This window comes from Bombus flavifrons, chromosome 3, assembly GCF_040668555.2.
Source record: "Bombus flavifrons isolate JBK064 chromosome 3, iyBomFlav1_principal, whole genome shotgun sequence".
NCBI lineage: Eukaryota > Metazoa > Arthropoda > Insecta > Hymenoptera > Apidae > Bombus > Bombus flavifrons.
The window spans coordinates 7,456,104-7,480,681 of NC_138444.1; the positions used below are offsets into that span (position 1 = coordinate 7,456,104).

The window sequence follows — 24,578 nt, forward strand, 5'->3', positions numbered from 1 at the left end:
TGGGCACGTGCACACACGTGTAAGGTGCATCTATGTGATCGTCGAGGAAAATCACGGGACGATGTCAACGACCTACGTTCGCGACGATCTTCGTCGTTTTCAACCTCGATGCTCGGCGTCGTGCATCGTCGCTTCGTGGCGACACTCGCTACACACCTCGTTATTTCGCTTTTACCTCGCCGGATAAATCGCGACCTGTGCGCGGAATTTAATTACGGCTGCGAGTAATTACGCCCGCGACGTAGACGCGAACGTCTGACGGGATAAGGGTACGCGTTTGTTCCTATCGGTGACGTTTATTTTCCAACCAATTTTCTACTTATTTCGAGTGAAATTCGATTAGCTGATATACGAAATACGTAAATTTGTTTACACGTAGTCTGGTTATATTTAATGATTACTTAAGAGTGATGCAATCAAAGAATTAAAGCTATCAGATATGTATCATCCGGTAACGAGGTACTACAAACGGTGGTTCTAAATTTGTCGAATTCTGCATAAGGTTGACGCGGTGACTCCACTTCGTTTGTTACGTTCCTCGCTTCCGTTTCGAAAACTGAACGTGCCACTTAGGATAATTGAAAGAGCAGCCATTCCGCCGGCCTTGCAATACATTAAAAGCTTGCCAGAGTTGCGTAAATCATACATACAGGTGGATATATTTCCCGTTTACCGCGCAACGCGTTCCTGTGCGCCGAAAAACACGAACTCTAACCCTGTTTGAAAATCCTACGTAATTCGAGTCAATAAACAAGGACTTTAGATCTCAAGAGGAAGCTTAAAACCGCTTAACGATCGCGAAATATCTTATCGCAACCCTTCAACGATACCAGGCTGATATCAGCAAAGTTGTTGATCGTCTTTTTTTTTTGTTCACGATAGGGGCTTGTTACGGTTGTGAAAGACAACCCCGAGGAGATCAGCATGGGCGACATACCAAAACCACGAAAGAAAATCCAATAATCCAATGATCGTCACCGATTACGAAGCTAACGAAGAAAATCAGGATCGCGTTGGAAGAAGAACAAAGGAAAAAGAAACGACCGCGACGACGAACAGCAATTATACAACCTGTGTCAAATAAATTTCGTAGAATTCGTAGAAGAAGGTGCGCAAACTCGTTTAGCTACCGAACGAACATCGTTATCCTAGTGTCCGGACTATTCTCCAAAGTAGACTACCAATTTTTCCTGTTCTTACGATATTTTTTCTTCTTTCTCTTCTGTCTCGCTTTCCCGCCGCCTTTCGACTGTTTCTTTTCCTTATTAGGCCTCCCTCTGTCTCTCCTACGCCGTGTACTTACGTCTCCGCCGATTGTCCTCGAACTCGTGGAACATCCGTGCATTTGCGAGTGTACTCCCGATAACAGGATCGATAAACATCGTTACTATTACACGGCAAACAGCGCGTCGGACCGCGCGCTAACTATGACGCCTCTCGAGTCTCAAGGATATTGTTACCTGCGCCGATCGATTCTCTCTCTCTTTCTCACTCTCACGATCCTTATCGTGTACGATCCGTGGCGTTCACCATCGTGCGCGCGGAAGTAACTCGTATGCAAAAGCACCGCCTTCTTCTACTGGTTTCCCTTTTTTTTCTTTCGACCACTGTTTGTCAAAGTTTCTATAGCAAGACTACGATAATTTGAAGCGAATATCAAATAGTCGGTATCAAATAATTGGCGGCAGAAAAAATTCGTCTACTGGTATAACGATTCTTCTACCGGTTTCCTCTTTTTCCTCCTTTCCTTCTTTTCTTTTTTTAATCGACATATGTATTTGTTAAAATTACTATAGGCAGACTATGATAATTCTAAATAGATGTGAAACAGTTGTGACACAGTTGACGAAGAAATACCGTTCTTCTTCTACCGGCTTCTCTTACTTTTCTCTTTCGATCGTTCTCTGTCAAGACATCTGTAGCGAGACTACGCTAATTGTATTCTAAGTGGATACCACCAAGAACAATATAAAATTATAATCGCTATATGTCAAAGAAATAATTAGTGGTTTTGATAATCAGCGGTTTTGAGGTCAGATTAGGCTGTGCTTTATCTTTGATGATAATGTTATAACCAACTTTTGTACGGTCATGCTTTTAAGAAATTCAGTTTAGAAAATGTTGATATCTCTCGATAAATTGGCTGATTCGTCATGCAAAATGTCACTCGATATCTTAAGGAAAACTTCAATATGGAATTGGAATGAAATATTTTATTCGCGTCAAAAACATTGTTCGTTCGTCTTTTCCTCAAACTCGAGAAATATTTTTACCTAAGAAAATCGTATAAAGAACTTGACAGAGCTAAGATTAGTAAGAACGTTGTAAAGATTGAAGATTCGCGCGGCAACTAGTAAAATCATACGAATTGTACAAGTTCGTAGTACTGTTGGTTTAATTACGCTTTGCTAGTTTAATCGCAACTTAAACAAAGTTATTGCTAGATCATTGCTCTAGGTGTAAGTGAAGATAGAGAGATAAAGTGGTGTACTATCCGTCCATTTTTCTCAAACATTGACTAGATAAAGCATATTCTTCGTTGCTAGTATATCGACTAACATGCCGATGACACTAACATACCAATAATACGTACTAAAACTAAGGAAATCTTTATTCGTAAATTAAATTGCATCGGAAAAAACGTCTCTCTTAATTTTGTATATTTGCTTCTGTGCGTATTCTCCCTTTTATCTCCATTTTAGAAAAATATTTCTCCATTCAATCTGTCGTGTACTCTCGATTTCATTTTATAGAAGTTTCAAAATAGTATTAATAAAAAAAAATATATAAACATCCATGCTTCAAGCTTTTATTTTATAATTTCTTTTTATTTAATAAGGCTTTTGCCTATCTTTATGTTATACAGCTCGTCACTGCATACTTTCGATCGTGTTATTTCCTTTTCTAGATGACGACACTCGACATTACCTTAACGGTTTCCACGATTTCTATATTTTATCTCATAGATTCCAGCACTTTCGCTGGAATTTCGGAAACCTGCGTGTAAACGATTAACCAAATGCCTCGAACATTTTATTATCCGTCCGAAAATCGAATATACAGTTAGAGAACTGGCGGGAAACTTTCCAAAGTTTTCCTGTGCCGTCCAGGGGAACCGCGTTCCACGGATTCTTGCGACAGAATTCGCGTGACACGTTGACAATCCACTACACGGTTAACGACGATACCGATAGCCTACTTAAGAAGCGGCGATAAGCTCCGTAAAATCCGCGAGGTCACGACACAGCGTGCTAAATAAACGCCACATCGCACGGATATAGCTGAAGAGGAAAGAAGGAAAAGAGTAGAAATGGAGAAGAGATAAGGCTGTGGACGGACGCAGTTTCAAGATCGATAATGAATTTTCGTATTCTCATCGAACCAATGAGTTTTTAATATCGTGATTTCTCTTGTCCCTGAGAACGATCGGTATCGAAAATTGCTGAAATTCGACAGATCCGGAAACGTCATCGACGGATGCAGCTGTGTCAATAAAAAATAGCTACGAGGATCGCGAAGAGCGGAGCAAAGTTTCTCACTCGAGTTTTACAATTCGAGGAAATTCGTTTTAATAAATTTATTATTTAACCCTCAGGTTGTGTAATTAATTTGTACAATTACCATCGGGTAATTTTAGACGCGAATCAATTCTATTCTATTTTCAATTTTATTATATCTGGCGTCGATTACGCGACGTCCGTAAAAAATTGACGGCGCACAGACGATAACGAGGGACGACAAGAGTTTTCGAAAATAATAACCTCTGACTTCTGTACAGTTCGAGCAACATACATATATTGAAAACCAAACTCTTCATCGTCCTCGTCGTCGTTCTTCATCGTCGCGATTCCTTTAATCGGATGCGTCGTCGTTCTGTTTCATTGACACTGAAAAAGAAAAAAACGCTTGATCCCTGTAACCTCGAGTTCAATCTATAGGCAAGAACAATCACAACAGAAGAATTAACATTTTAGTAAATAAATATTAACTCTTTATCGTGGCTCGTTTGTTATCAAAGTTTGTTGTCTGCGACTCCATACAGACCGCGTTTAAAAAGGGAAGAGAGAGATACGAGTTTCGCGCATTTTATCAGTAGGTATCCTCCGTGTACAATCGAGTGAGTCAACGTACCTTTTAATCAGATCTCTTTTTCTTTCTCTCTCCCTCTCTCTCTTCATCTCTCGACCACCCACCCTGCACGTACATCACTACACATGCAGTTTTAGAGTCGACAGGTCACGTACAGTAGTTCACGAAAGTACATGATCACCTGCAGAAGCTTTTTTTGGATACTGTGTGTGTTATACAAAATATTTTGTATGGTACGCGATATGACGCGATTTTGGTCACGTTGATAAAGTTTGAGATAAATTCGAAAATGTATACAGAAGTTGCGAGATATTTATTGCAAACAGACACTTCATAAGGACCGCAAAGTTATTTAGACAGTCGATTATTCATTATAATAATAAGCTTAAACATTTAATAAGATCATGCTTAACGTTAGTAAATAATTACATGTTCTAGGTAGCCATCGTTCATGTCGCACATGTAATATAATTTTTTTACTGCGTTCTAATATATTTCCAGACTAGTTTTAAAGTCTGTCATCATAATCATGACAAACGTGTTCGTACAATTATAGCGTTAGCGAAATTTCAAATACTTTGTGTAATACACACATAATATATTCATACAAATTTTCTGTGATAAGCGTCCGAATAATTTCATGAGTGATTGTACCTCGAGTACGTACGACGAGTCGATGTTATTTACGTAACAATGAAAAGAAATAATCAAGCCGGCCTCTCTCGCTTATCGATAATTCCGCGAGATGATTAGTCGGTTGACGGGCCACACGTTCTCCATCTCGGCGACAAGCGAAAAACAGTGGCCTGATAAAACGCAAGTATATACTTTTGTCAGAAGATCGTGCTCTTTCGTATTCCGATTACTTCTTCAGATTATATCTCGACGCGTACGTTTTTTTTGTTCTTCCGACTGTGATACGACACTTTGATAATCGCGTTGATAGTAAAATAAGCATAGTTTTCTAATATTTTTGGACATCATGAAAGTAAGCTATGTATATAGATAGTAACAGGATTGAGATAAGTGCGCAATTATTTTGATAAAATCGTCGATTGCCCGAAGATTCAGAAACGAAAGATTTGGACAAATCTTCTACGTTTTTCTAACGAGCACGAAGTTTGATTAAATGTAGTACATTGGTCGATGAAATTAAGTTTCATCCTCCCAAATTACGAGCAATCGTCGCTCGCCAGGCCAGTTCTCTTTCTCTCTCTCTCTATGGTTTAATCGGATTCTGGTCGCGTCGCCAGTTGTATCAAGTGTACTGTTAGACGAGCGTACGAGCGGTTCGTATATATTGCCCAAGAATGTGTACATGCGCATTATTAATGAGCGTCGCTTTGCGCGTAGACTTCGCACTCGCGCGGCCGAGCACATGTTCGAAACACGTGGATTATGTCGGCGGGGACGCCTGTGGCGCGAGATTTCATCTAGATGGATGTGCCACGTTATGAAAGAGCCCGAATACCCAACACGTGGGACGATTTCAGGCCAATCGGGTCTCGGAAGGTATTCTTACGGGTTTCGTTCGTTCGAGAATCTAGTCGAGATCTAGGCGTGATCGCGTTGAAAAAAGATTAGGGAATCCGTATAACCTTGACGAGTTTTTACGTGAGAAATGGCCAGAATATAAAGTAGAGTAATATCACCGATTCGATGTAACGAAATGAATAAATATTGCGATCTGAATATTTGATTGACGAGCGAATCTCTAAATTAATAATATTGGGTTTTTAATACTTCATCGATAATTAGAAGAAAAAAGTTCAGGAAGAAAAGCCATGTAAAGAGCGGATATTGAGTTTCGAGCATCTCGCCGACGATTGCAGAAAAAGATCTATCTGGAAATCATGCGGCAAATGGATATTGTATTTTGAATAATTAAAAGAAAAGATCTATAAAGAAGCATATTTAAAGATGGAAAAAATTGCGTCATGTTTCCCTAGGGAAAATCTGTCTATTACTGAGTATCCAACGATACGGAACGTGACCCGAAATAACCTTACGAATTACAGTTTAACAAGAAGGTTATCAAACTAATTTCTCACTGTTGCGAGTCGAGCGTGGTCAATTGAATACGTTGAAGAATTTGTACACGTTTGTAATCGTCAACGAGATTCTTCTAGGAATGAAAAATACATAGTTGAATTCTATGGATGTTGGATAATTTCGCAAAGAATGCAATCTATGCGAGCGAGGCCCGTCTACTACGATTCATCGTGTTCTCTTACGTTCCCGGAAGCACTCAAGAGGCCGAGAAACACTTCGAAATCGTATCTCGGATTAATCCCTCGAGAGTGTAATAAAATGGCAAAGAATTTGAACAAGTAATTTAGAAAATAATTGTTTCAGTGTCATCAAGATCTCTTGCATTTTTTACATCAGAACTAGAAATATACGAGAACCCGAACGTGTTGGGAATCCGATACTTAGGACGGGTCGAGTTCTGAAAGTATCTCGTAATTCGAGATTGTCGGAATTCTCGAGAATTATAAAATTATATTATATCTATCTCGTATTTTGTTAAATATTTATTACGTATATTTAAAATTCTGGAGTACTGTTAAAGTTTCTGGGATACTATCTCGAATTACGAGATACTTTCAGGAACCCGATCCGATCCCGAAAAAAATTCACAACCAACAATTAGGTCCCGACCCAAAGTATTCGGGTTCTCGCATACCTCTACATATAACATAAATTATAATAGTACTTGACTTTAGTTCGGAGCAAGGTAGACTTTGGTCGTATAATCAAAATTATGTGCAAAAGTTTCGCTACTATAACTACGAATTAAGATAACTAGCGTTATAATGTGAATAATAAATTATCTTCAATTCCTAGAAATTAACTTTTTTCAGCGTAATAATATAACGAAGAATAGGAAATTTTCAATTGATTTTATACATACACTGTTATGAGACACAGTGCTATTTAATTGCTTTTCTCGTATGGCAATACGAATGATCACTTAAAAGAACTAATAATTATTCAATACCTTTGAATCTCTGAAAATTAAAGACGAATTACAATCAGAGCTTCATCGTAACAAAAGATTCTGGAAAATGAGGCTGTCTTCCAGCGTTTCTTGGAAGCATTTCACGATTGTATAATTGCATGCTTGTTTAATATCGTTCAATCTATTAAGTATTTGCCCGTTTAAGCTCGTTCATGATTGTAACAAAAAAAAAAAAAAATTAGAAAAAAGAGAAAAATGCTGGAAATACGAAGAAACTTTTAATTCGTAGCCGATTAAATATTAAAATCGAATCGAATACACATGGCGATGTTTATCATTTTCCATTTACGATGGAATTTTTCTAATCACAAGATACCGAGCTGACAAAATATTTGTCGACGCTGCAATGTCCGACCTACCTAACGATCCATGAAATGTCTCATCAAGGCTCGGCCACGATCGGATATAGTGAGTTTCGACATTCGACTCTGCGTTCTACGCTAATTTGTGATAATTTTAACGTCGAGTCAGCTTCATCGGCTGCGTTCAGGTAACTCGAAATTGGATAATCTCATGCGAGGACACAGATATTTACAAAGTATCTAGGAGATATAGATGTACCAAAAAATTACGCCTATTTGGCTAGCTGGATCATCTATTCTCAGTGTACGTTAAACGATCGTTAACGAGAGAAAAAAATAGTTCAAGTCGCTGGTAAAATATTTCGCGTTTTAATTTACCGCAAATTCAAAAACGACAGATAGCAAGCGCGCTCGCGAGTATTTCACATCCATACGTTTCACACTTGCCTGAAGATCGCGGAACAATTTACCTCTATTTTTTTTCTTTCCTATATGTGTAGATCGACCACAAGTAATTTCATGGCCGACAATGACAAAAGAATCTGTGATACGTTTTACCAAGATCGAACAACGAGAAACAAAGGAGAAACTGTTTAGCGTTGTTCAATGGCGTCGAACTATTTTTTCTTCGATATTGCTGGCAAAGAAAAGTAACGATAGGTATATAACAATAATACGTTCGTTTAATGGAATTCGAGATTCGAATCATTGAGCGAACGCAGATACGTCGAAGAAAACTGCAGAAACTTTCTCCGACTATTTAGATTCTTTTTCTCCTACTGGTATTAAATAATAATCAACGATTAGATAGAATTGCGCAATCGTGTAACCTTTATTATCGTAATAGCAGCGTGAACATGCGGACAGTTTTACTCCCGATACTTGTATCTACAGACACGAGATCCTCAGAGAAATAAATAATCCGCGCAAGCCTCATCTTACGCAATCCAGAAGGATTACTTTACAACCACGCACATTACTCATTCCTATGCTAAATTTTACTTCCCGCAACTTCATCGCTCATCAGCGAAACTCTCCCGCCAAGTGGCGCGTTTCTTTCGATCCTTTTCAAATCTACACGACTTCTTTAATTTTTCGATGCACACGATTTTTTCATATAGTATGATCCATATAATCTTTTCAATTCTACGACTTTTTCAACTTATTAATTTGTTCAATCCTATGATCGACGCCAATTTACAATGTTTCTCAATTCTTCGATATATCGATGCTCCGATAGAAACGATCTTTCCAATTTACTACGATTTTTTTCAATCCTACGACCCACACCGTAATCGACATAATATTTTCAAAGGTGTATTATAAGAATTTCAAATGGCGCGATCTTTTCAATTGCCCGATCAATAGAATTCTGTTAATTCTGCGATCGATAGGATCTTGTCGCGTGTTGTCGAACGGCCAAATTTTGTCAATCGAACGACAAAAACGGTTCTCACGACTCACCGAAGAGCGTATCGCCGAACGCAGGAAACACCCCGTTCTCGAACGGATCGACGAGACGTAACATGGAACAATAGAGATCGCAACAACTCGTGACACTGTGTGGAACGATTCTGAAAATTCTTACCACAAGCCAGAAGATCGGTAAGAAGAAGAGGAGGAGGACGACTGAGGAGCTGATCGTTCGCCACGATCGGCCGCGAACGCTCCAACGACAGAAAATCGGAGAGGAACGAACGACGAAGAAAAGCGCGGGAGACGCAAAGCGCGATTGGTCGGCGGTGGTTTCGAGGCGGATTGCCGCGGACCCGAAGCGGATTGGCTCTCCCTTCTTCCGTTTCGCCTGGCAACGACCGCGCAAAAGCGCTTTTCAGACGGGCCGCGATAACCGGAGTATCGCGATTCGCGACCGTCTCTCAGCGGCCGTAGTCTTCCTTCTCCTCCTGTGTTCTGGGACCAAACGAGTGAATCATAAGAAAGCATAACACAGATAGAGAACGTTCGCCAACGACGACGATAGGGGTAAGAGGCGAGAGATGCGCGTATCAAGGGCGAAGGAGAGGAAGGAGCGCGCGAGGGCAGTGATTTATTGTGAGCGTTCGAGACGCAGGAAAAGAGGAAAGGAAAGGAGATGGCGGAGGAACGGAGTGGTACGTGGTTCGGTTCGAAGGATTCCTCGCAGAGGTTATCTCAGACCCGATACAATAGAGGCGACGTCGATTTCCCGGGTGTTAGACAGACGAAACAACGCGCAGAAATGCTTCTAACAATAATATCGAGACGGCAGATAAGCAGAGAAAAATAGCGTGGAAATGCAATCGACCCCATCCCGAGTTTCGAATGGAAATACAGAACGTAGAGGGAGACTGGAGGATTTAGAAAGACGAGGAGTGACGAAGTATGTGTCGTATGGAATAATTGTTATTTATGAGAATTTAAGAGATGGATAGATTTACATAGTATCTGTATGAATTCGAGGTGGAAACGCATCGAATGAAGAAGGCGTGTCCCTTTAAGTATGAGATACTTATGCATAAGATTTTAAGGGATGAAAGGGATATCGTGCCACTTATAAAAATCTTCGTAGACCGTAAAAGAAAGGAAGTAAGCAAAGCTATTGCGTACTTACTACGACAAAACGATCAAGAACTGTTTTATCAATATGTTAAAGAATATGATATGTCAAAGAATAAACGTGCTAATATACGACGTTGTGTGTACATGGTTTTTTACTTAAGCGAAAACTACGTTTCTTGTCAAATGTATGAAGACCTGCAGCGCGACTAATTTTTAACAAATTGTATTTCTTTTTATCAAAGGTCAAACGAAAACTATTCCATTAAACGAAAATAATGTACCGTTTCAGAGTAGAGGCCGACTCGTAAAACACGAGAAAACGGCTTGTTGTTCGTACGATGTAGACGTATTTAAGTTATACGTTAACTGAAATAAAGCGCGAAACTCGTTTAAAAAAGAGGCAAATAAATTTGTGGAATTTGGAGCAGAATAATCGTACGTTTGAAAAAGAGGTAAGAAGAGGAGAAAAAGAAGAAAGGAAAGGAGGTACCGTGGCGTTCTCATCGACGACGGCATAAACAAGACAAGAAGACTCGCCTAAGGGTACCTATTTAATAAAGAGAGAAACCGATAGGATGAACATGCAAAACTCTTATCGCCTTGTAGCGTTAGCTCGATTAAGTTGCAGAAATCTTCGCAATTTCTCTAATTCCTCCAATTAATCATTCCGGTATATCTATAAACCGGGTTGAGAAGAAGAAACGTGGCTAAAACATTAGTAATCCAGACTTGTAAAAAAATTTTGATAAAGATATCCACGTGAAATTTATCTCCTCTTACGTGAATGATGTAACATACGAAACGTTGTCTCTTAAACCCAAAGAAAACTGCGCCATTCAATAGCAAGAAAAGTGCGCTCGTTTGAGTTTCTTGAACTCTATGATAGCAACAAAAAAAAAAAAAAAAAAAAAAAAAAAAAAAAAAAAAAAAAAAAAAAAAGAAAAGGAAATAGAACGGAATTACTGTGGTAATGAGCGCACACGTTATTAATTCGTTGGAGTGCTTTGTTGCTGAAATTAAAAGCACCAATGACGTATAAAACTTGGATGAAAGAAATAAAAATAAAAAGAACACATCTTTATTCGTATATTTTACAAAACAATGATTAACATCTTAAAAAATATAAGTTCCTAAATTTATAAAATATCTATGCAAAGTTACGAGTCGATTATGTTTTACTGCTTTTATAGTCCTGGAATATAGTAACGATTACGACTAATAAAAGAAACGGGGAATTCTCTACGTCCAAATAAAATTTATATACCTATATAAATATCGCATTAAACGCGCGGTATAAATCACTCAAAGTCTCGACGCAAGTCGCAAGTGAGAGATGAAAGACAATAAAAAAAGAAAAGGAAAGAAAGAATTGAAAATACCACACACAGAAACAACTGGTTTCGACTGGAGATATCAATTACCAGGCCTATCTAGGCATGATCCAATCGTTGAATATTAAACAGTAATAATGAAGCATGCACATATGGAGATGGATCAAGTTTACCGTGTCGATAAGGCTCGATCAATGCATTTCCGGTGCATCGAAGTTGCAGAAGCATTTGAAGGTGCTCGTGTCCCTGTTCCAAGGTACAACTGTTGGTCCTCCTAAGTTCTTGCCGCCTTTTCTCAAGATCGGGTGCCATGAGGTCTCCGAGGACCAGAAGGCCCGAGAAGTGATCTTCTCTGTAGTTCTCAAGCGTATATTTCACGCGTCGATCGACGATCTCCGAAGATTGAAACGATCGATCTTCGCGCTTTCACTTCGCACTGTCTCTCCACACGATTGAGCCTCGTCGTACGAGCAACTTGTTCCATATCACTCTCGAGGTGCACGTGTTCTAAGTTACCTCCGTTCGCGAATCGATCGATCGATCGATTTAGCGAATCGTTTGGTAAAAACTTGGTCTTGGATCGTTTCCAAAAAAATTGCCAGTCTCAACGTGTGTACGTAGTCTCTGGTACGATAATCGAATCGAATGGAAATTCGTGAAAAGAGGTTTCTCTCTTCCTCTTTCTTTCTTTCTGTTTACAATGGAGAATCGAGAAAAATGAAATGGATTACGAAGAAAATGTCTATCTTTCTCTGAAATAGCAGCACTTTCTTAACCAACACAGCACCAGTTCGATGTTGTTCCCACAATAATATGAACGATCAAGCAAACACAAACGAATCGATATACCGTTCAAGGTACATCGCCTGATCGCAACGACTGTCAGACGCACACTGGCGTTTCTTGTCTCGTCGTCGATCGGCCAACCCGGCATGGTTTGAATAGCGAGTAAATAAGCCCCCACCATGAACGCTCACGCAACACGTTTATACGTTCCTGCATCCCCGACCAGCTTCGAATATATCGAGAAGGAAGGTGACCAATCAGCAGCCGCTAATTACCCCACTGTCTATCTATCGCATCTCGAAGCTACTGGCTGAAGCCCGATACATCGCACACAGTTCTTCCCGGCGAGCAGTTTTTATCCCTATAATTTCATCCCCAGTTCGTTTATTTTCGGGGGAAAGCGATGTTGACGATGATCCAACACACGTTAAGGTGGACCTATAATTGCTCCGCCTGATCGACCGTCGGAAAATGTAAAAATTGCACGCTTATTGCGGGGACGTTCGATTTACGTGTCTAATTTAAACCTTGGGGCTATCAAGGGTGAAATTTCAACTCCTGCGAATTTTATTTTAATATTATCGTCCAATAATAACACAATCAACTTTCTATTTTTTATCTGCTATTGAAGAATAAATAGACCGTGGACTGTGAGTATTTTGTAGATTCATAACTTTTTGAATACAGCTGAAAAACTTGTATCTATTAAAAGAAAATGTGCAAAAGGAAAAATGTACGAAACGATTTTTTGTAACCACTAAATATTCAATTTCGGTCGCATACCGTGCATCTTTACATCCAGAAATTTTCTATAAATACGGATAACACGCATCTACGTATCTTTCAAGGTTTAAAAATTTCTATATGGGAAGAGAAAAAATTTGTTTCTAGTTTTACGATGAAGCACAAGCGGTAATGAATGGGTCGGTGGGCAAGAGAAAATTAAATCTGAATATTTTAACGCGTTTCACGTTGGAACAAAGCAACAGGTAGCCTCCAACATGCCCGCGCTCTAATTGGCAAGCTTCGAGTCAGTTTCGAATTGGTTTCGCCCCGAAACGACGAAATATAGACGGCGACTTATCTTTCGGGGATATTGTTTGCATAACGAGTAACTGTACGGCTGGAGTTAAGTTAGAACTCATTATCGTTCGAATAATTACGAACGGTACCGTATTAACCCTTCGTACGAAAAAATCGCTGAGTAACGAACCACTTTGTTCCCTCGCGGTTCTAATTGGTTATAGTGCTTGAACTTTTTACAGCAATTTTGCAGTTTACCGTTGTATAACGAGTTAATATGGCGATGAACATTATGGAGAAGTCAAGAACACGTGCTGACGACCTCGCGTGTATTCGATGTATTGATTTTTCATGAATTTTTTTTACTTTTATACTTCAATTTTGATGGATGGATCTGTTACAAAATGAAGCTTTCTGAACGAAAGTTTTCCAGTTAAATTTCTACACGATCAAACAGTTGTTCGATTGGTTATTATTCGTCGTTATTTCCTAGGATGAAATTCTTTATCATCTGATAGTCGTTTTCTTTCTTTACTATTATTTTCTCGAATTTAAAGTCACGGCTTTTGAAGGATACGCGAAAGATCGAATATCTGAAAGAACTAGATCTACTGGATGTTTAAACTGTTGACGAGGCTATAAAATGCGACGCCGTTCCCATAAAATCAGCTCATTTGATTGCAACCTAACTCTATTGTCCCCTTCTCCTTTTACTTTTCCAACTTCTCTATGGATTCTTCCCCCTTGACAGCTTTTATTCCGAATTAAATGAAACAATTCTCAGCGATGTTCGAATCCGTGATCGATCGATGAAATACGAACAGAGACAAGTGATAGAATCGAATGCAAAGAAAAGATGTTTCTTTTCTTTTTTCATCGCCGTATTCTTATCGTTGAAATAAAATTTGGTAATTATTTACAAAGCGGTCGATCTCAACATTCTGACTAACTTTCTTCTATAGATATAATCGTCACTCGGTTTTAGTCATATTTGCAAAAACATATTCGATACTATATATGGTAATTTACTATTTACAACATGTGTGTTATTGATCTGAGGTATTCTACGGTACAAACCATACAGCTGTAGACAGTAATGCAGACAGTAATGCACATACAGAAACTGTAGAACGTGTCTGGCGGGAAACCAGAGCAAACACTACACGGTATGGAAATCGCAAAGGACGTTATATTGGCTATTTAGCCAAGTTTCTATTTCGACAGCGGTATAATTTGGATAGTCGAATAGTTGCGTTTCTTAAAATAATGGCTGATATATCTTTCAATTTCGAATAAATAATAATATAATATAAAATTTTATATAAATTCTAAATTATTTAATTTTAATAGCTAAATTTATTTCATGCTACCGTTACCAAGACATTTAATAATTACGATCACTTATCGCATCTATTTGTTTGTTTCTGGCATAGACGCAATTATTATTATTATTAGTTTATAATATAATACCAGTACAAGTACCAAACTAATAACCAATATCAGTTCAGTAGAAAACGATCTAAGATCTAAAATGAAAGCCTCTATTTCGCCTTTCCGTGAATTAATTTTGGTTGGGCTAGATAAAAATGCAACCGTCTACGTCACAAACAATTCAACAAATTTAATAATTTGTTGTAATATAGATACGATAACGCGTAAACAATACCAGGGCTGTGTGCGTGCGTAATGTGAACACTTCCTGTCAGAAGCAGAATATGATATAGGGTAGGATATATTTTTGCTGATATTTAGGAAATTGTAACCGAGCGGCGTATATATGTACAAGGAAAAATTGTTCAAAATGTTAACCTTGATAACATCTCTTAAGGTCATTGAAATCGTTGAGATCGTTCACTTGGTAAATAATTACTCAAAATTTTCTTATGGATAAGCAAATATATGTATTTGATAAAAGTCTGTTAATGACAAGAGCAATGAAAGAAAAACAGTTTCTCGAGACGCGCGAATAACAGGAGAATTTCGTTTTGCATCTTATGGGAGTCACGGAAGGTGGACCTTAATCAAAGATAAAGGTCTCGCAGGTGGCCTCATACTTAGAACGTTAATGATACTGTAGCTCTCATTACCAGGTTGACTTTAGCGAGAACGAAGAAAAAATCGTTATATTTATTTTCAGTAATATTAACCGTTTAACGATCCAGTTACTAATAATTTTCGATTTGGTACACCTAACGATACCTGTGACATCTGAGACACTCGAGGAGCCTCCTGAAAGTACGTAAAATCAGGATGATGAACTGGATGAATGGGCTCCGTTATATATTTAGTTTAGTGCAAACACGATTCCGCGACAACGGTTAAGAAAAAAATATATAACAGGAAAAAAAAGAAAAAGCAGGAGAAAACAGTGGAACTGCGTTACGTAAACTGGCCAACAAAAAAAAATCTGGACAGTGCGAGGAATAATCGGTGTTAACTTTGATCGAAGATATTCAATGATACTTAACGACGAAAGCAGGACCGTGAATATATTATTATTCATAAAGCAAGTTAATGCAGTTAAAATAGGCATAAATATGTGTCATAATTAGAAAATTAAGTTGAAATTTATTAACCGCGTATATTACAAAATAAGAATTATTTATAATTAAGAATTATTTATAAGAAAAATTATATTGTATGTTTGAAGATTTGCTTTGAAGGTTTTATTACAAGCTTGATCTTATATCATTTAGTATCTTATTTTATGAGGCACGTGAGTTGCGAATGGAATAATTGATTTCGAATAAAGTAACCAGAAAATGAAGCTTACGGAAATTATTTAGTATATAATAAATAAAATAGTGGACATTTCAGTAGATAATACTTATGGTTGCCAGTGTACGTACCAATCCGAATATGTCGAAACGCAATTAGCTCGAGACTTAACAGATTTGTTTGTCGGTTTAGACAATAGTGAAGATTTGTCTACCGATCGCAATATCGATAATCTGATTATTTAAACACTATGTGTCTACCAATTCGATTAATTAGCATCGAAGGTTAACACTTGTTCGGTCTCCACTTGTCGGAGCTGTTTGCGGTGTACTTAACGCTCTTACATAAATTAACCATCGATAATTATTATACATACATGGTGTTTGTGTCTCAGATACGTTTGTTTTACAATGGTCAAAATGTATCGAATCCTGCGGATCGTAATTTGATTAACAGTATTCCCAAGAAAACTATAAACGTTGAAGTGTTCGTTAAGAGATCAGTCATTTCATATGCAATTTACTATATTTGATCATTATTATCATTAGTAGAATACATTATTAAATTCTATTATTATTCCTATTAATAAACAATAAATAGGTAAATTTTTATAAGAATAAAAGAGAGACGTATCAGAAAAGATCGAGGCTAATGAAGTAATAACGATTAGAAATGAACGTTTAATAATTGAGTGGCATAACGGCAAAGCAATTTATGGCAAACTGAACACGAACGATTAAACGACGATACATCGACCAATAAAGTACCTTTTTACGTTGACACTCGATCTCCATACACGAATGAATTTAACGTTTTAATGAGCTGAATCCATAAAAAGCATTCGACGTTTACGTCGATTGAGATAGAGATTTTAAATTGCAACGAGTTACGTGAACCAATTTAGTTATCACTGTTAACGATCGAACGTTTCCAAACAAACGGCCTCGCAGAAATCTCATATGGAATTAAAGAATTTGAAAAAATCTAATCCATGGGAAGTTAATTTGTGACCTATACATATTATACAAAATTTGTAATATTTCGTCGATATTTCGTCAGAAATCGTACTAATTCCTACTTGAATTTTGAGATATATATATATTAATTTCGAAATATATAGATATATAGTAGATTCTTCCTTATCCAATGTCACATTTCCATTCGAAAGAAGACAATTGATCAACAGGGCCTTCTTACGCAACCGAAGCGATATTTTAGTGAAACTTTGCAAGTCAAAAATTTCAAGTTATCGACACTAATAAATTCCTTTGCATAATAACTTTGTATATGAATATTTTGCAAATAACAAGTCAACTGATTATCCTATCTGTTAAATGTAAGATTGTAGAAAAGACAATGTATAATCTGTAAATTAAATAAATCATCAATAAGTATGAAGATACATAAAGAAACAATTTAAAAAAAATGAAAGTATCACGATTTGAATCGAAGAAACGATAGGACCAGAAGCAGAACTCGATCTTTCGTAGCAACGCGATTGTTAACAGAACGGTGTAGTAAACAAATCTGAAACGATGTATATGTGAAAGCAATGGTCAGGACTCGTGACTCGTGACCCTCGACATTAAGGTCTCGCTTTAATCGAGTCAGCACACTCCGCTCGCGTTAACCAGCCGCGTATCTCCCCGTCTGTACTTATGTACAATTTTTTTCTTTCAACACCCACCAATCGTCACGAGTGCTTCCGAACCCGCCGTAGCCGGTTCCTTATCAACGTATCCAGGCTAATCTAAAGGCGGATACACACAGTCGACGCATATACGTCGAACGCGTTGTAATACGGACAATCGGTGGATCGCGAACGCGTCTCGTCGATTAAACTACTCGTTAGAGTGTGTAATGAGCAACAGCGTGTATATTGTCGAAATAGTTGAACCGTCTAAGTCACCTCACGTGCGCACAGAAAAATGTGTCACGAGCCTGTGATGATCGTTTCGTTGTCACAAGTTACGAATCACGAAAAAATGATATGTAAACTTCCTCTGAAACGATCATATAAAACTTTCAAAGATCGTCGGAGCAACTGACCGATTTACATAATTTCTAATATTGCCTATGATTCGGGGAAGAAAATGTGTAATTTTGGATTCGTCTAATTTTGAAATATGCTCTAATTATACGGTTATAATCGCTCTAATTTTGGAATTTGAAATTATTTGTTTCTAAAACGGTACACCGATTACAAGATTATTACGTTGACAGTTGCGATAAAATTTTATCGTCTTTTTTTTCATCCGCTTGATTATGTTATTGAGAGAGCATCCTTGTGGTTGTATTTTCTTCTTCGAAAGAAACGCGATTATTAATATCGCAATAGTGATATACAATTGTCGATACACGATTGCTGATACACGATAGCCACGATGACAAAATGAATTTGCATTCATTTATGAAAATTCGCGTCGATGATATTTCAGAATGAATCTTCTTTTCGATCGCGAAAAAATTGCACAACAATGGGAAGGCTTTAGCTTGTATCGTATCATCTATCGGTGTCGCGTCATGGTCACTCGATTGTTATAGATCCTCCGATAGATCTGTCTTCTGTTTGAACAACAACGAGAGAAAATTAATTCGGAAAAGATAAAAAGCTGGACACGTGCGATAAATAGATTCGATGCGAAGCTCGAGTGTCCATGCGAAGGTTAAAGACTCAAATTATTAACATCGTTCAACAAGATCATCGATCCGCGAATGAAAAAATGTTATCGACGCCGCATATATCGTTATATTTATCGATAAGGATAAAAATGAGAAATTGTATCGAATGAAAGAGTATTAGTTTCAAGTACGCTCTAATAATATTACTCGATATATTTTTATATTTAAAACATCATCGTCTCTTACCTCTTCTTTAGACATTTCTACATTACATAATATGAACAAAAAACTTATTTTTATTTGCATATAAGTGTGTACTATATGTATATTACAAATTCAGTTATGTATTTATGTAAACTTGGTTCATTATTATTAGTCAATTTATTATCGGAAACAATTTCAGTTTATTAAAAATTCAAATATTTTCTTGTCTTATGATAATTTTGAAAAGAACATTATCTGTATTCGTGTAACTTTGCTTGAATTTGTTGAATAAAAAAAAATTAATTTACGCGAGTCATAAATAAACTTCATAATTTTATTTAATAAGTCACTGATTTAATTTGTATATCTAATATTGTAATTATTATACGATTCACGATAATATTTAATAATGTCCTACATTACATATTACTTGTTTCGATATAGGCTACTTTTCCTAATCATTAATGTTCCGTTTATTGCTCTATATAATCCGGAAAAATAATTCTTTAATAGAATGGAGATACAATTCTTCGAACAACGGGTATTAGCAATAATACGCCAGCGACCAACGGCCGATTAATAGGATTTTCATTGTCAGAGATCACCGACCGCGTGTTCGTTAATTGGATCTTCTGACTCAAATGTTGGAAGATACACCCTTTCTACCAAGTAAGCCAATATACCATGAGCTAGCTCTATACAGTGATTCTAAACCGTAAAACATGAAACAGCGTGAGCGAATCATACGATGAGAGTTAGAATTACGTGTACTATATTCGCAAATTTTTACTGGACGATGTTTGGTTACTTTCACGATTTTTGCCTCGTTATATTTACATTTGTTCCGTATGTTTCTTTATCTTTGCTCGATAGAGGCTCGATCGTTGTTGTCAGGAGTATCGAATTAAAAGGAAAATCGGACGATAAACCGATATGAAAATACGACACAATATACGCGAAGCGTTATACGTCTGGTATAACATATACAGACACGAGAAGCAATATGAATGAAAACCAACGACAGGATACATGCAAATTAAAATGTGAAGGAACACGTGGCGGCATGCTCTATTTCCAGATCGTCATCGGCATAATCTACAACGAGACCGGCTCGAGAGGACATTCTAATTTTACGTAACGACATCGTACCAATATCTTTTTTCCATTTCGCAACAACAATCCTCATTTACAGACCGCGATCCATTGCAAAATCCGTCGCGACGGATCTGGCTATAAACATGGCTGCTTCAACGAGCAAGGAAACGAGATTGAAACAAGAAATACTGGTTGCCGTTTAAATTGCATCGCGAATTGATAACACTTAACGAATAACGCCGCTTGTTGTACAATAGCGACTGGCGGTGTCCTTGTTCGAATAAATTGAATCCCAGTCATTTTTCAATGTCTTTCTACTTCGTTATTATTATTGTTATTATTATTATTCGTAGCGTCATTATTATTCTTAGAAATGAAATTAATCGGCAATTGCGAAGATTCCAGAGTCCCGAAAAATTCGGAACAAATAATCCTTCATAAAAAAGATAACCCAGAATAAAGATCCAAATTAATTAAATCATCACGGGAACTGTACTTCTCTTTTGTATCAGCGATTAGCGTTCTACTTTGTAAATCTACTATAACGTTATGCGTTTGAAATAAAAAATCTATAACATAGAATAAGGAAATAATGTTAATTAATTTGCGATTGTAATTTGTTTGACAATGTATGATATACGATGCACTACAAAATATTCTCTAGATGGTGATTCTAGTTGCTTCAATAAAAAAAGAATTGTGAAGAATCGGTAGCCTTCAACAGGTGTTGTTTAGAGCGGAATGGATTCGCGTTCACTCGTACGAGTCATCGAGGAGTAGTGTGTATGTGCGATTGTTTAGAGGCTCGGCAAATGACAGCGCGAAGATCGCCGTCTTGCTCGAGGAAGCACGGCTGAACATGATTAGATAATCGGCAGGCTGACGCGATCAATTAGTGTGCAGACACAAACGTGGCACAATTTCTGGCATCGATCGTGACGTCAAGGAACTCGACACCCGCTGTAATACTCACGACAAAGACAAAAACACGTAAGAACTAACAGCTGGTTACCTGTACAGGTGTAAACGATACGAAGGACGATGATAAAATTAATATTTCTGATTAAACGATTAAATGAGTAATTTTCTAATTATATTGAAATATCCCGCAACTTATATAAATTTATTGGGAACAACAGATTCATTGATTGTCCCTATTTTTTATAATTTCTCAATCAAGTAATAGGTTGTCACGTGTAAATAAGTGAATTTAATCAGTCATTTAACCTTCACGCTATGTAATCAATTTTTTCAACTGCTGTTGAAAAATATCGATCAATAAAAAAATTCTTCTCTCTTTACTTGTCCTTTCTCAAAAGGTATACTAATCAACTGTGTAAATTGAAAGAGAGGAAAAAGCGACAATGTTATACATATCATATTTAAAAATGAGAGCCTTGTATATCAATTTTTTATCTTCATTTATCAAGCTTTATAACGAAGGAGAATTTTAAATGGTATAGATTAAGGTCAAAGTCTGCAGTGAACAAGTTTACAATGGCATTCAACTACGTTGTCTAACAATAGAAAAAGGTAATAAAGCAGGCAGTAGCTGCAAAAAAGTGTAAAACAATGTTCTTCGTGCCATTAAATATTTATGAACGTTCTACGACTTCACACAGAGCAAAACAGCAATAAATTACAGTATTCTGCTAGGAAAAACTAGTATTACATATCACAACACAAAACGTAGTAAACATACGAAGTCTGCAAAAGTTTATGTTAATTTGCACTAAACTGATCTTTCAAGTACATACCATTTTTCTCCATAATCGTACATTATAGTTGAATACAAATCACTAACAAATATCATGCATAATGATGAAACTGTGAACAGGGAAATACTCGTAAATTCAATTATGTTTATTATGAAAATTTGCATTTTCTTTTTATAATGTAGGATCTAAAAATATCCTTGTATTTTAAATACGTTATAGCATAACAGCTTCCAGATTCGTTTTTGAGTAATAATTACAAACTAAATTAAATGAAATTTAGTATATTTGCGTACTCGCTACTATGAATGAAACTCAGATAAATGTAACTCTACTATACTACTGCATTGTCATTCCTTGGTTAGGTTGTTACTTGAAAAATCTTTAGAGCGTTGTTCTTCGAACGAAACTCGACGAGTATTACGTGGCAGTTCCCGCAGCCATTATCCTGAATGCGACGATTAATCTCATAATCCGATCGTTACGAGCGATTAAAGCGATTATACCGGTGCGTAATATACATGAGACGAGACGCGTATACTGTGTTTACTCGCAACGATACGATTTTCAGAGTAGCCCCGTATTTTTACCCACCCAAATTGCATAACGCCCATGTTGTTGTTACTCGAATATCAAACGTTTATATTAATTGAAGTTTCTTCTGTTTGTCTGTTCAGCGTTTCGCACCCGCGATTCGCGATATAAATATCGTATTTATAGCGTGAGTGGTGCATGGATACTTGGAATAGACAAACTCTATTAATAACGAGCCACAAGATAAAATATTTCCGAGTAATATTATTCGAGTGATGCTTCGTACAAAATGCTTAATCGGTGATTACTAATAAGTTGTTGTGACAAATTGGTGAAAAAAACCGCGTCAAACGGTCAAACGATTGCATAATAACTGACCTGAACGATACTATACAATAAAATTGTCGTAAAGACAATAGTGACATAATCGTGAGACAAGCTTACTCACTTGCCACAATATTATGAATTAATTTTTTAGATTAATTTTTGTACTCTTTTGTTACGATATGCCATAAACGAAGACCACCATGGGAATGATATGATAAGTCCATTTTTATTAAATTTGTTGATTTTGTTGATAGAAAGCTATTTGAGTAAATCACATATATTTAATTCCAAAATCAAAGAAAAAAGTAGGTTCGATGTGCGATTGTTTCGCTATTTATTAAATTTTAAAATTGTTTTTCTAAAGGGCGTGAAATGTAATTTATTAGAATTTTCATCTGTGGTGATCAAATTTAACACTGTTGTTTCCCTGTAAATTTGAAAATAAAATGTTAGGTCGTCTGAAGAATCAAAACTTAATATAAATATATATATAAATAAGATAAAGATTACAACGTTCGACAGATTAGGTTTCATGTTTGTATAAAGATGCGTTGTTGTAAAAGACGTGTCTGTAAAAGAAAGACACTTTTCGAACAACCTAATATGTATCGCCATTTGAATCTTCAAAAGAGAATCTCTATTTTCTGTTATTCGCTGTAATCGCGATCGTATAACAAGACGCAAAGAAGAATCACGATCGGATATCCTCGTATGCAAATGAAAAAATATTAACACAATGCGCAACAGTGCAGCTATTGAAACAGATACTAACTTTGTAGATACAACGAAGTCCAACGTACATCGGACGCCGAAGCATGTTTGTCCGTTTCTGTCGACATGTTTGAGACTTTGTCGATAATCGTAAATAATTGTTTTCAGATAGGACGTTATTTACGGCGTAACTTTGACTTGGTGAAACCACAGTTGTTCCTATTACTGCTACCATTTCTTTGAAGAGAAAACCGTGTATAGAAGAGGTACGTAAAAAACAAGCCATTTGTCGTTTCCGTAGGTCGTAAAAAGAATTTACAAGAATCTTTTCAGGCTCTCTAGAAAGGCAAGACCTATTATAACAATCATTTAGAGAAATTTTTTTCTTTCATTTTTACACTCTCTTATACTCTGTAAGTAAACTAAATCCTTCATGTGCAACTTTTATTTTATTTATCTGCTGTGTTAGATTTAAGAAATTACAAAAACAATCTGGACTGTTCATTAATACATCTACTACAATATACAATTACGATAAAAGTACAAATTCGAAAAGGAAAGAAATTCAAGAGCAATGTAAAATTGATAATCAAAATACGAAATGGCAAAGTTTTTATGAAAAATAAGAGATGTCAGACGTACATAAGATTTCCGGATTTCCATCCGAAACCAACTCGATCTCGTGACAATGAAACGTGTGCACACGCGCCCACGACCTCGCATGCAAATGCTGTGTAAAAGTCGCGTGCACTCGTGTAAAAGCGTGACGCAAGCGTAAAGCACACGTGAACGTAATGATGTCGAATGAAATTGGCATATACACATACTGTCTTGTAACGAAAGCAACAGATTTGAATATAAAAGACTTTGCACTTCTAATGATTTCTTGCGACACATGCGGATTACGCGTTCTCCTTTTGGAATAGAGATTAGCCGTAAATCATTTACAAGAGCCGGTAAATAGCTTATTTCACGTAGGATTATTTGTATAAGAATGTATCAAAAGATTTTAACTGACGATATTTACAAAGTAATAGTCTTTTAAATATATTAGTTGCTTATGGTATTTGTTCAATAAGCTCCTAGTAACTCAATTCGTTTAAGAAAATAAGATGATTCACATTTCTATTTCAAGCTGTTTTATCTAAATTGATGGTAATTAAAGATAGAGCATAATAGTTAGTTAGCAATGTTTTACAACGAACTTTATAGTTTTCGAAGCAAATACGATAAAACGTTTCTGGACAGATAGAGTGTACACTCAGAGTGTAAGCTTTTTGGCCAGGATAAGATCGACCCCGCCCTACTGTTTGAAGGTCGGGCAAATATTGGAGAAAAGGAAGGAACCTTCAGGACCCTTCAATCGTGCGAAGGAAACGGAAAACTGATCGATATAACCTCGATATCGAGTATCAACTTCAACCTACAACAATGATAGTTGAAGATTCAATCCGATAAAGGAGAGGAGCCGATTATAACGTTATAATATAAGCTCCACTTTATTAAAATAGAGCTGAATACATGTGCGATAACAATCGTAATAATAATCGCCGATCCAAAA

General features: G+C 36.8%; 1 protein-coding gene across 9 annotated transcripts in view; it reads right to left on the reverse strand.

Moving 5' to 3' along the window:
- The window catches only part of NFAT (nuclear factor of activated T cells 3), a 57,859-nt gene that overhangs the window by 12,697 nt on the left and 20,584 nt on the right, over window positions 1–24,578 (reverse strand). Inside the window, exon 1 of one of the 9 annotated variants that reach the window (XM_069110235.1) lies at window positions 11,456–12,209. The exons of 2 other annotated variants lie outside the window; for them this stretch is intronic. In XM_069110235.1, the coding sequence (XP_068966336.1) occupies window positions 11,456–11,594 (139 nt within the window). In that variant the 5' untranslated portion in view covers window positions 11,595–12,209. Of the gene's footprint in view, window positions 1–3,792; window positions 3,846–8,877; window positions 8,988–11,455; window positions 12,210–24,578 lie in introns of those variants that run through there. 6 more of the 9 variants (XM_069110230.1, XM_069110227.1, XM_069110233.1 and 3 more) reach the window with 6 other exon arrangements.